This window comes from Sturnira hondurensis, unplaced genomic scaffold (genome assembly GCF_014824575.4).
Source record: "Sturnira hondurensis isolate 20B ecotype Veracruz unplaced genomic scaffold, ASM1482457v3 Scaffold0013955, whole genome shotgun sequence".
Lineage (NCBI taxonomy): Eukaryota > Metazoa > Chordata > Mammalia > Chiroptera > Phyllostomidae > Sturnira > Sturnira hondurensis.
Genome location: NW_028086586.1, coordinates 2607 through 15717, shown reverse-complemented (window position 1 = coordinate 15717; position 13111 = coordinate 2607). Strand labels below are relative to the sequence as shown.

The following is a 13111-nucleotide window of genomic DNA, read 5'->3' as shown; positions in this document are numbered from 1 at the left end:
GCCTGCAAGAGAGGAAAGGACAGGTAGGTTTAAGGACGAAGGATCCCTTCTCTGGAGACTCTTGGCTGCCCTTCTTGGAGAGATCTACAGGGATTCCTTGGGCCATCAGTCTCAGCCCTAGTAGCCCAGGGATCCAGCTGACCCATGAAGCCTGTGAGGAAATGAGGACCCTCCTGTCCCTTTCTCCTGGCAAGTCCAGCCACTGTGGCTCCCTCAGATCCAGTGAGCACAGTGGAGGGTACTGAACCCCATCCCCTCATCCTGCAGTGGAGGGCCAGGGGCATCTGGCGCCCACGGGCAGTGCCCTGCTGAGCTCAGAGTCAGGGTCAGGTTTGTCCAGATTCCTGAGGTTGGTGTTGAGTGGGAGCCTGGGAGCAGCACCTGTGCAGTGAGCGAGGAGGCTGAGGAGGAGAGGGGTCCAGGCCATGGTGGAGGTGCCAGCTTCTGCTCCCTGAGGCCCTAGGCTGGGCAGCTTTCCTCCCAGGCCTCTCTTATCCCCTTGCTGGAGGGAGAGCTGCTGGGCATGCAAATGAGCCAGGGCTCAGGGGTGCTGCCTGAGAGGCTGTGTGGTTCCAGATGGGTGCCCAGTCTGAGAGACCCTGGGAAGGGAGGGTGAGCCATAGAGTCCCACACTCATTCCCAGGGGATTCTGGTTCTTCCCATGGTGCCATAGTGTGGGCCTGACATCTCCACCCAGACTGTCTCATAGCCTCACTCCTGGGTGGGCCTGGCCACAGCGAAGCTCAGAGGTGACGTCTCTCTGCATGTTCTGAACCCAGTATACAGCATTAAGTTGTAGCGGTGACGATATGAGCCTGCGGTCTGAGCAGGGTCCCACCCCAGTGACGGTGTGTGTGCATTGGAGACTGAATGAGATTCCCACCTTGTTCAGGGCACATTCTGCACTTTGAACCCAGAGATTCTGGAAGTTTCCAACTCAGTTCTATCTCCTGGGACAGGTCATGAATGCTGTGCCCCAATGTCCCCACTGTGTGCTAGTGCCAGGGCCAGCCCCAGTGCTTGGAAAGGTGTGACAGTTCCAGAGTGTGAGCATGACTGGGGTGGGCTGGAGAGGAATCAGTTATCTGGACCTGTGACAGATAAACAGGGCAATTCTAGAAGAACCAACTGTGAGAGACTCGGAGTCAGAATGTTATGTCAGCTGTGTCAAAGTCAATACTGTAGAAAACATACTACTCTTTTTAAAGATGTGACATGGTGCTTAATATTCCCATTGTTTTACCACAGTTAATTTTTAGTAGGTGGACAGATAGTTCCAAAATATACATTATAATAGTCCCCCTGCAGGGTAGGATTCCTCATGCCCAGGCCCTCCCAGTCTCCAGGAGGCTCTGCCAGGTGGTCTGTGCTGCCCCCTGGTGGCCCCCCACACAGGCTGCAGGGGGAGCAGGTGTGTGCCCTGTCCAGGTGCAGAGTCTGAACCCACTGCTCAGGTGGTGACTCCCTGATCCAGGCACTGCTGGTCCCAGTGGGGATTGAGGTTCTCACCATAACCGCTGCCAGTCTCCAGACCCGGCACAAGCATCTCAGATCATCCATAAAAGTCCGAAGTGTCTTGTAGGAGGGAGGAGGGGGCAGGCCTGTCTGAAGCATCTCTACGTGTCCCTGGGGTGGCGGTGTTCCTAGGTGTCTTTCTGGAGGCAGCATTCAGAGGCAGCCTCTCATTGATGCCACCGCTAGTGCCCGCTCTAAACCACACTGGTGGCAATTGCCCCAAAGACTGAGGCAGGAGATGCTCACCCAGCAAACACTGATTCAGCCCCACTGTGTCTGCCAGACACTGAGTCCTGGGTGAGACGTGAGCACAGGACCAGCCCTGCCTCTCAGATGCCAGTGTGCACATGGGAGCACACAGTGGACATGCTGGTGTGGGTGACACAGCACAGTCATGCCACCTTCTTCCTGTATGCTGTCTTTTTTCCCCAAGCCAAACAGTATCCAGGTTCATTAAAGATACTTTTCACGAGCAATCCTAGGGTTTCAGGCAGGATGAGGACAGACAACCATTAACTGTGCACAACAACCTTCACCCTCCTGTCCTCAGTGAACTGCCCACCCAGAAAGCCGCTGTGACCCTGGTGACATCCTCACCTGCTGCTCTAAAGGTGGAGCGTGTACAGTGAGGGTCGACATCTCACATGGGCATGTTGTTTCACAGCTTTTCACCACCCGACTCTGCATTTCAGGCATGGCCTGGAAGAAAGTGGGAAGGACTCGGGACCTCACAGGGTGGTGAGTGTCTGCGGAACAACCATCGGGCCCCAGACGTGTTGCTGCAGGAGGGAAAGGGGCTCCTGTCTGCCCACGTCTCTTACTGTCCTGTGTGTGTTTGCATTAAAAAACTTCCTGATGAGGGAAATAAGTAGCAGAAATCAATAAATTAAGCATTCAATAAACATAATTACAGGGTAATAACTGTGCAGTTGTTATAGTATTCAGATAATGAGTTGAGATCAAACAAGAATGGACAGGCAGGACCTGTGTGGGGAGAGGCTGGAGCGGTCTCTCTGGAGGGGACCCTGGAGCTGCCATCAGGGTGGGAAGAGGGAGCAGGAGGAGGAAGTGAGTGTGGGGACAGCAGGGTCAGTGTCCTGGGAGGAGGGACTGGTCTGTCTGAACAGGAAGGACAGTGAAAGACTAAAGGGGTTATGGTCCAAACCAGGTCGGCCGAATGTGACATGAATCTCTCACATTAAGGGATGAGGGGTAGGACTCATGTCACACTGAGCCCACTCACCTGGCCCAGGAATCAGAGCAGCTGAAGGGGGACCCAGGGGAGGGAGGAGCCACTGCACTGTGACCTTGTCCTGTGTCAGCGAGGTGAGTGAGCAGGTCACCCACAAGAACTGTCACTACACAGGGGCTGCTTCTTCCCTTCTGGTTTGCACAGGAAGTCACTCAGGACTGTCTCCCCTTCTTCAGGGAATTCTGACATCATATCATTCCTGGTGCCAAAGTTACAAACCTGTGAGAAATGTCACATTGGACATGAACTAGGTGTGAGTGAGACACCTGAGTTTATCATAACAGGTTCCTCTTCCTCTCAACAATTAGAGGTAACCCTGTCATAAATTTATCATATATTTTGAACTGCAATATATATGGTTATAGTGTGCTTACATTAAACAGTGATATCTGTTATAGAATTTAATACGACATAACGTTTCATATTTATCCCCATGGTAACGATACTTGACACCATTAATTTCTCTATGCAGATTCCCATCTCTCTGTGTCTCGGGCGTGTCCTCTGCTCTTTCTGGTTCAGAGCGTCTGCGGGTGTCAGTTCTCTGTGTGTTTGTACATCTGGGAAAGTCTTTCCTTCCTTTCTTCTTTGAAAGATACTTTCACTGGGTAAAGACTTGAAAGTGGACAGGTTTTGTTTTAGTTTTGTTGTTACCTTTAGTTTTCTGGACTCTCCGCCCCCTCCCCCGTCCGTGTTGTTCCCAGGGAGGCCTCTGCCCTGATCCCTCTGCTCCGTCCTCTCCGTGGATGGGCCACGTGTCTCTGAGGCTTTTGTGGTTTTGTTGTTGACATTGGGTTTAGGAATTTGGTTGTGATGTGTGTTGATGTTTCCTGTATATTGTTTGGTCTTGCGTTTCTTGAGTATCTTGGTTTGTAGGTCCTCAGTTTTCACTGAAGTCAGAATTTTTTTGGCCAGTATGTACTCAAATAATTTTTATACCTTTTGCCAAAATTTCTCTGCTTCAAAGACTATGATCACATGCCTATGAGGCTCCCTCTCTGCCCTCCAGCTCCTGATGCTCCTGTGTGTGTTCAGTGTGGTTTTGTGTCTGTGTCTCACATCCTCTCTGTAGTTTCTCCTCCATGTCATCTGTCACTATCTTTTCTCTTCGGTGATGAACCTGCTGTCAGTCACATCAAGGGTCATTTTATCTCAGACTCTGTGGTTTCTGCATCTGTGTAGGGACTTGGCTCTGGTTTTTGTCCTCCTTGTTTGCAATTACCGCGTCCAGTCATTCTCCTACACCCCGGAACAAATGGAGTATAAGTTTTCTTAAAATCCTTGACTAACTATTTAATTATGTGTGAAATTCCATGGCCAGTATAATTGGTTGTTTTTCTTCCTTATCATAGCTTGTATTTTCATGCTTCCAATCAGGAATATTTGTTGCCACACCAGACTTGGTGAATATTTCCTTGTTGGTGAACAATACTTGTATTTGCATGTACATTTTGTCTGCTGTTCTAGGTTATTGCAGATTCATTCAAGTTTATGCAAACAGTGCGATCCTTCGTCAGTTGTGCTCACACGTCTGTAGGTGGGACCACAGCAGTGAGGAGTCAGGGGCTAATTTCCCTCCTCGAGGCCCAGCTCTCTGACAGGACCATCTGGTGTCCAGATTGGGACTTGTCCTCTCTGACTGTGGGACAAATGTGACTTCTGACTGTGTGTGTGAGCTCAGCAAGTGGTCTCTCTGGTCTCTGTGTGGTTCTCTTTGGCCTCAGCGGGTTTCCTCATACTGTGTGTTACAGAACAGTCCTGGGGGGGATGCTGTACTATTATCAAATGGACCCCCCTTCTCTGTGGGTCCCCCTGTACTAGGTTTACCTTGCCCACCACCAGCAAATTATAGCTCTCAATGTCAGAGATTGGTGAAAAGGAAACGAATTGTTCAAAACTTATACAAACTTAGAATAATGACTTAATGTCTTCACTGTGACCTCAAAGTCCCTTAGAATAATCACAAAGCCACAGTCCTTCCTTTCCCCTCTGCCTGGTCCAGGGCACCATATCTCAGATAAAGAAATAGCGGTCTGAGGATCAAGTAGCCCCCAGTTTTTCCCTGTACTTCGTGCTCAGCTGGCTGGCCGTTCTCGGTTCCCAGCATCATCAGCTGTGTCGCTGCAGCGATCTCCAGTTCTTATTCCAAACCCACGTGTCACCTTCTCCTGGCCCAGCAGGAAGACTCCTTCCACCCCTCTCCTTCCCATGACCTCTCTCCCCTACGCTCCCACATCGCTAAGAGAGAGCTCTGCATCGCTGCTACATCTTGCTGTCCAGCTTTCTAAGCTGTGTGGCAACTTGTGGAGTCCCAAAGCTGAGGGGTCCATACTTTTTCATGACTGCTGTGCCTGGGTTTATTTCCGACTCTTCCCACAATCGGCTATACCTGCCAGCATTCCCGTGTCTTTCCAGCTTCTCTGGGCTGCTAACGAAAGTCGAGGCAGGTATGGAGTCCCATGGCATGGAGCCAGTCGCCTCCAAGCTTTCATGCAGGTGCAGGCCCTATAACCCAGGGAGCTGCCTCCCAGTTACATCCTGGGTTGAAATCACTCCCATCTCCCTGGCTCAAAGCGAGGCCACAGCCATTCAACATATCCACGAAACCAGTCACAGTTAGAGATGTGCTACATAACCGTGCCCGACGTTATTTGCAAAACTGTTTTGGGATTCTCCTGGATTTTCATCAGAGAATCAGTCACTGGGGACCAGCCTGACATTCTGGGACAGCCCTGAAATCCTAGCTCACATCAGTGTCCTACAGTTACTGTGGACAACAGGCTGCTCCGTGAAGGATCCAGGCCGTGACCGTGTGGGAAAAGGGTGGTGTTTTAGTTTCCAGAAGATGATACGGAGGACATGGACATGTCCAGATAACTTGACCTTCTGAACTGTTTGTGGAACGGAGCAACCACAGTGCTGAAGTGTAGGGGGATCAACATGTTTTCATGACAGCATCCCTGTCTCTCATATTGTGCTGTTGTCCCAGTGGACGTGGCCCTGTGCAGACATTCACTGCTGTGACTTCCATGGTTGGTGCTGAAACCGCAATCTCTATATTTTTTTCCCAATCAGAGCCCAGTTGGAGCACAGGATTCACTGGCGCTTTGGGACTCGGTCATCTCAGCCGAGCCTCTATCTCAGGGCGTTTTCCCTTCTGCTGGGCAGCTCTCTCCCAGCGTCCTCCCCACAGGCCTGTGTGAAGAAACACAAAGAGTGCTGTGTTGTCAAAATGACCTAGATCATGAGCTGCATCTGCCTCTCCTTAGGGGTGTCCCCAGGAGGAGGTGCAGGATGATGGGACAGTCACCCAATAAACTCAGGGTCTCAGGGTCCTAGGGAGGGAGAGGGAGCAGGTCAGCCAGAACCCCTGGGGAGGTTAGGAAAGGAGGAGGGAGGTTTTGGCCTCAATTCCCCTTTGTCTGTGTCACTGTGGCTTAACCGTTTTGGCCACCAATACTATAGTCTGCACCACAGACATACTCAGCCTCGTCCTCAGACTGGAGGTTGGAGATGGTCAAGTAACGGTCGGCCCCAGAGCTGGAGCCGGAGAACCTGTCAGGGATCCCGTCCCCCTTGCTGTGGCTTCCATCACTCTTTAGCCGCATCACATAGTGAGGGGCCTTCCCTGCCTGCTGCTGATACCAGCGAATGGTGTAGGTGCTGTGCTCACTGCTGAGGGTGCAGGTGAGCTTGGCCGAGGCTCCCAGGGAGGCAGAAGCAGATGGGGGCTGGGTCAGCACAGGCACAGCACAGAGACCTGCAAACACAAAAACACAGGGATCATGCCCAATGCACCCAGAAGGGACAACTGACCCTTGAGACTGTGCTTGGAAGGCAACTTGTGGGGACTGGGGTCCCTAGTGCCCAGGGATGCTCTTACCTGTGGAGAAAACCAGGGGCAGGAGGTAGAAGGGAGCCCAGTTCATGGTGGAAGTGGCTTCCAGGAGCTCTACTCTGAGGCCGCCCAGCTGGCACTGGCTTCTCCAACCCCCCCTCTTATTCTCTTTTCTTGCAGCTCAAGAAGAGCGGCATGAATGCAAATCTCTTATTTGTTTTTCAACTGTCTGTCTCAGCTCTTGTCTGAGCCCTGTGCCTAAGCAACAGCCTCCTGCTGCTAATTTCCTGAGGTCAGAAGAAGGTCCAGGTGTGGGTTTCAGAGCAGAGAGATGATTTTACCCAATACAAACGTTTTCAAGAGACCCATATCATTCACACCCTTTGCACTGAGCACAGCCCAGTAGAGATGGGACCTTTCAATCCTGAAGACAAGTTCCACAGTGCCCCCTGCAGGCTGTAGGGTGAGTGACATCCTACAACATTTAGCTCCTTCAGTGGAATGACTATTACTACTTTTCAGCCCTCAAGAAATACTGACCCTTGGTGACTATGTTACCTGCACCCTCCACCCAATGTCAGCCCAGCCCCTCCTCCTGTCCGATGAGCAGGGAGCCCTCACTGGGAGGGTATGGTTTTCCCAGAGTCCCCCAGACAGTGACGCTGAGTCAAGACTCCAATCAAAGAGCCAGAACCCAGAGCCTCACCTAGAATCCTACCCTGCCCGACCTCTCTCCAAGTCCCTTATCCTGCTCCTCCCCTGTCCCAGGTCCAGGCCTCCTGAGTCCCTGAGTCACCGACCTGCCTTCTGTACCCAGATGCTCCGAGAGCTCAGGTTGTCACCGTGGGGGAATCTGCATCTCTTGAAATTGGCTGTAAGCACACCAGGGTGGGGGACACTGAAATACTTCCCTGTTTTCAAAACCTCAGTGTAAGAAAAATGTAAAATACATCAATATTGTATATTTAGTTCACATTGAAATGATGACATTTTCCACTAAGTCAGTTAAGAAAATCTACTAGGAAAACTAATGCCACTGGTTTCTTCCCATTTGTCAGTGTGGCTCCTGGGAGATTTTAGGTTAAACATGTGGTTCACAGTTTAATTTCTGTTGGACAGGACGTCCTGCAAGTCACTGCATCAGTCACTTGCTTTGAAATAGGAGAGAAAACTTTCTGGCACCTTAAGGAGCAGACACGTCTTAGCACTGAGAGCACAAAGAGAGGCTGAGGACGGTGGTGACAACCAGAGACCCTGGGGCCAGAACCTTGGCCTGGCGTGCTGCCAGTCTGCAGTGGTGACCTCAGCCCAGGCGCCAAGCATCCTGGCCTCAGCCTTCCTGTCTGTGATGGGTAAAGAGGGGACTGTGTGGCACACAGAGCCCCTGCAGTCACGCAGCTGAGGGACTGAGGCAGTCACGCAGCTGAGGGTGCGGGGCTGACACCTGTCAGGCAGCAGTGAGTGTCTGCCCCCCTCCCATCAATGTCCTCCATCCCCACCCCGGCAGGGAATGCAGAACAGAGGCCCTGGGTGATGGGTGAAGAGAGTGGTGGGGAGGGAGGGCCAGGGTTTGGGACACTTGACGCTGGAAGTATTTCTTGGCAACACTGACACACACACACACACACTGTAGGTACACACACACAGTTGTCTGTGCACCCATGCAATGCTCTTCGCACAAGTCAGGGGAAGTCACTCTCCCCAGCACCTTGTTCTGATCACAGGAAATGAAAGTTTTTTGGATGAAATTGATTCACTCAGGTCACACTGGACCCAGGTGAGCCTGATTATATGGGTGACATTACAAAAAGGGAAAATGTGCTGACAGACACTCTCAAGTGAGACAACCCTGTGAAGATGGAGACAGAGTCTGTCAGTCGACATCATCAGAGAAGCCAGCGACCCCAGGCAGCTGGAAGGGAGGCGGGGGAGACTCTGCTTCACAGCCCACAAACCACAGACCAGCGGACCACAGATCCTCGAACACTGTTCCCCTCTGACCTGAGACAGCAAATCTCTATTGTCACCCCTGTGGTGGTGTCTTTGACTGCAGCCCCAGCACCTGCACAGTCCCCTCCAGGGACACAGCTCTGAGGACACCAGCTGCTTCTGTCTCTCTGATCCCCACCACCTGGGGCAGGGCCTCCTGCCCTCAGCTTTCCTCCCCTGAGGGGCTGACCCTGCTCCTGGAAGCTGCCTCTGTCCCCACACAGCAGTGTCCCCTGTACACTGAGACCTGCATCCCCCTTGTGGGTCCTTCTGGGGTATAGCGGGGAGTGAGAGAGGAGCATCACAGGTCCCCAGAGTCTATGTTGGGCCAGAAGAGTGTCCTGCAGTGCCCAGTGTGGGGGTCGCCCTGAGTACACTGTTCCCAGTCACTGCTCTGTGGGGCCCTGTGTGCATCTCCCCTCCCAGGACTGAGTCTGGGGGACGGAAGGGACGGCTGAGGTGGGAGCTGTGCTCAGAGCTGCAGAGGGGGGCACAGGGTCTAATGAGTCCTCTCAGGAAAAGTGTGTCGCTCAGTGTTTGCATCAGGGATGGCCTCCCCGAGGAGGGGACTTTTCTATAGGACCTTAAAGAGAAAGGCAGAGTTAACCAGGTGGGCATCGGTACCTGTGGAGGATGAGGGTGGGGAGCTGGGATCGCCTGCCCTTGGGCAGCAGAGAGGGGGATGAGGAGGAGGAGGGAGCCCCTTTGACAGGAGGACCCGGGCCCTAGCAGGGCTCTAGGCAGCTTGAGGGAAGAGAACAGACCTGAAATGCTGGACAGAGGGGCCCTGTCCAAGGACCAGGTGGAGGCAGCTAGAGGCAGGATCTGCAGGTGACACCTGCTCTGGTCACAACCAGGCTCTGTGGGGTCAGGACACCATGTGCACCTGCCTGTCCTGCACCATCCTGCTGTGTCTGAGCTCACGGACCACAGTGGGGACGGTTTTTTCCCAAATGGCCTCATGGAGTCATGTTCAGGATCCACTGTGCCCAGCAGTGGGAGAGAGGATAATCTCACTTCTTTAGTGTTGAACCTAGAAGGTTTTCCATGTCAGGAGATGTGACAACAGAGTTGGGGACAGGCAGAGAGGAGGCCCAGCCAGGGATGGGCTGTGTCCCCTTCCCAGCACTGAGATACTGTGGCAAAGAACCCTGTGCCCACCCTGCATGGAAACCTCCATAGCTCAGGGCTGTTTGGAGCAGAGAGGGGGGCTCAGAGAGGCTGCGTTGTCTCCTGGGGTCTGTGAGGTTGGGTTCCTGACCTTCTACCTCAGCTATGTTAGGCTGAGCTAAATGGCAGTCTGCATCAGGAGACATGATGATAACGTCCAATGTCACTGGTACTCCTGACAGAATGTGGTCACCATCTGTCCAGGGGCCCCACGTGCCTGGTAGAAGAGAGAAGTCAGGACAGAGTAGTCCCCACCCTGATGGGTGGGACAATGTGGGCAGGGGTGAGGACAGGGTCAAGACCACAAGGAGCCTGGCTGGGAGGGAGAGCAGGTTCCCTGTGATTGACAGATGGTGCCTTCTTGTGGTAACTGTCCCTGAGCTGTGAGTGGCAGGTGGACAGGGGTGAAGCCACTCTCAATGTGGTCCTAGGAAGGGACCTTCACACAGGCAGGTTCCCAGGTCCACCCTTCCTTCCTTGGTGCAGCTGCAGGTGCATCTTAGGGGATCTCAGGGGACATTCGTGCTGTGGTCTGAGTCACCATGGAAACTCTCACTTGCTCCTATTTGTCCCCAATTTGTCTGGGCCACTGGAGTCCTGGTACTGAACTGTCCTGCCCTTGTCAGACTGAGCTTCATTCAGGTGCCAGACCCTGTGACATCCTAGAGAAAAGGGCTTTACAGACAGACATTCACTGTGGTCACGTGGGCGTGTCTGGAGAGAAGGTGGGATCCCTTCCTAACTTTTGTCTTTGTTAGTCTCTGCTTCCTTTTGAATCGTTGACTCTCTCAGCCCGTGCACTTTAATCCCCAGTATTACAGCTCTGATGTCTAGGTTTCCAGTTTGGATTTTTGGACTCTGTGTCTTCCCTTCCCGTGTCAAATCATCCGTTCATAGAAACAAATGAACATAGAAAATAAGTTACAGTCACATTTTCTGTCTCCCAGTCCACAAACTGTGTCATCGGGACCATTTCAGAACCATTGTGGACAAAGTGGTTGTTTTATCCATAACAGTCCTGTTTTCCTGATTATTCACAGGAAAGTCTGACAGGGTGTCAGGCAATGTGACTGATTCCTGTTCGATCTGACACACGTGTTTGTCCCCTTGTGTCCGGATTTCCCACTTGGGGTTCAGTGTCTTACTGGTCACAGGTCCATCCTGTGTCCACCTGCTCTCACTGACACTTTCAGAGATGCCACCAGCGCAGACCTTGGTTGGGGACTAAGTTTCCCACTGTGGGAAACAGGTCTTCTGACTCGTCCACCAGATGCCTGAACTGGGAGCTTCCCCTGACTGGGCACAAGCACTGCAGGCTGGTGTGCTGACCTGTGACTGTTCCCTCCCGTGCCCTTGGGTGGCTCCCTCCTCGCCTCAGCTGGTTTCCTCCCACATGTGCTCACTCGTCTTGGGGAACCTTTGCAGACTCCCAGAGTGTCCCCTGTGTGAGGCCCTCTCCTCTCCCAAATGCTCCCCTGGGCTGCTCTCTGGGGCCCGGGGGGCTCCCTCTGACACAGAGAACCTCACTCAGGGAGGTGTCAGGGGTCTCTCTGGATGGAAGATCAGAGGCAAGACCTGGGAACTGCAAAGCGGTGACAGTAGGGGACTCAGCTGGAGGCTGCGAGGTCCTTGTGATATGAGGCAGGTGCTTGGAACTTGGTATCAGGCTGTGACTGGGCCTAAGTCACACTCTGGGAAAGGAATGACCCTGAGGGAGGCAATTCTCTACTCCATGGCAACTTTCCAGTGAGGACACAGCCATGGTCACTGGGGCTCCAGCAGGGGTGCTGGGTGTGCAGTCACTGGTTGGCCCCATTCAGAGTCCTGGGCGGCCACGGAGCCTGGGGCCTGCGGAGCTCAGCTGAGCTGGCAGCTCTGGGCATGAATCCAGAGCATTTTGCCAAGGAACACCAGTCACCAATATGCAGAAATTTCAGGACCATTAACTTTGGACACAGGTTCTGGCATTCTGTCGTTTTGCCAGGCCCTCTTTCCAGAATTGAGTCAGTGGCCCAGACACATCAGTCAGCCTGGTCCACCCTCTGCACAGGTTCCTGAGGCTGGGAGGAGGGGCCACTTGGAGACCTGAGAAATGGGACCTGGGACAAAGCTGCTCATGGCTTTGTCTGCAGTCCTCATGGGGCCTGAAGACAGTGTGACTCAGACTGAGGTTTTTGTCTCACTTCCCCGATGCCTGTGTCACTGTGAGTATTACCACTACCATCCCACACTGCACAGTAATAGTCAGCCTCGTCCTCAGCCCGGGCTCCGCTGATGGTCAGGGTTTCTGTGTCCCCTGAGTGAGAACTAGAGAATCGGTCAGGGATCACTGAAGTCCGCTTCTCATCATCATAGATGACTGTGACAGGGGCCTGGCCTGCCTTCTGCTGATGCCAGGAAGGCAAATATTTTCTTACGTACTCTCCCTGGCAGGTGATCCTGGCCGTCTGTCCCAGGGTCACAGATACTGCTGGGGGCTGAGTCACTTCAGAAGGGGCCACCAAACCTGTAAGAGAGGACAGGAGAGGTGAGTGTGAGGAGGAGGGTCTCTTTCCCAGGTGATGCACATCCTTGGGCCTGAGCAAAGTTCATGGCCAGGTTGCTCCTGTTTTCTGTGGGGTTAAGCCTTGGGAGTCAGCACCTGTGCAGAGAGTGAGCAGGGGGAGCAGGAGAGGGGTCCAGGCCATGGTGGAGACACCCGAGGATCTTCCTCTGACCCACACCTGAGGATATGGCTTCCAGGCCTGTCTTATCCTGTATAAGGGGCCCCATGCAAATCCACTTCCTTCCTCTATGGCCTTGCTTAATGGCGCCTGATGGGCAGAGAGCAGCTGGGGCCAGTGGAGGGTTTAAAGTTGGGTCCTCATGTCCAGGTGTGGGCCTGGGTTGCTCAGAGCTCTCTGTGGTGTTGAGGGGACAGTGCTGAACAATGACCAGCCCCTGCACCCGCATTTGGGCTGAGTCTCCTCTCTGGTCTTGGGGAGAACCCTCAGTCCCCTCCCCTGAGGAGATCACAGTGTGGTGTGTGTGGAGTATCCTGGTTACAGGAGCTGGTAGGGACAGTGCTCAAGTTGGTGTAAGAGGCTGGAATTTGCTCCAGGACACAGTCAAACTGGTTGTGTGCCTCTGGGGAAATTTCTATTACATTTTAGAAAAAAAAAGAGAAAATCTTTTTCCTGTTTGTCTTAGCAAGAGTTCATAGATTTCATAGACATGCTTGATATGTAAAAGGATAGAAAATAAACGGAAACCCTTTAAAATGAAAAACTTTGTTCTACAAAAGGGTCTCTCATGGAGTTGATTTAAGAAAACAATAAAGTAGAAGAAAATATTGGCAATCCCAACCC

At 52.7% G+C, this 13111-nt stretch overlaps 2 gene segments (V, D, J or C); both read right to left on the bottom strand.

Annotated features, from left to right (window-relative positions):
• Positions 1-6186: 6186 nt before the first annotated feature.
• Positions 6187-6734, bottom strand: LOC118998277 (immunoglobulin lambda variable 4-3-like). The segment is given in 2 exon segments: positions 6187-6527; positions 6651-6734. Coding segments are annotated over 2 exon segments (369 nt in total).
• Positions 6735-11899: 5165 nt separating this feature from the next.
• LOC118998276 (immunoglobulin lambda variable 3-19-like) lies at positions 11900-12517 on the bottom strand. The segment is given in 2 exon segments: positions 11900-12270; positions 12406-12517. Coding segments are annotated over 2 exon segments (417 nt in total).
• Between the last annotated feature and the right edge of the window lie 594 nt (positions 12518-13111).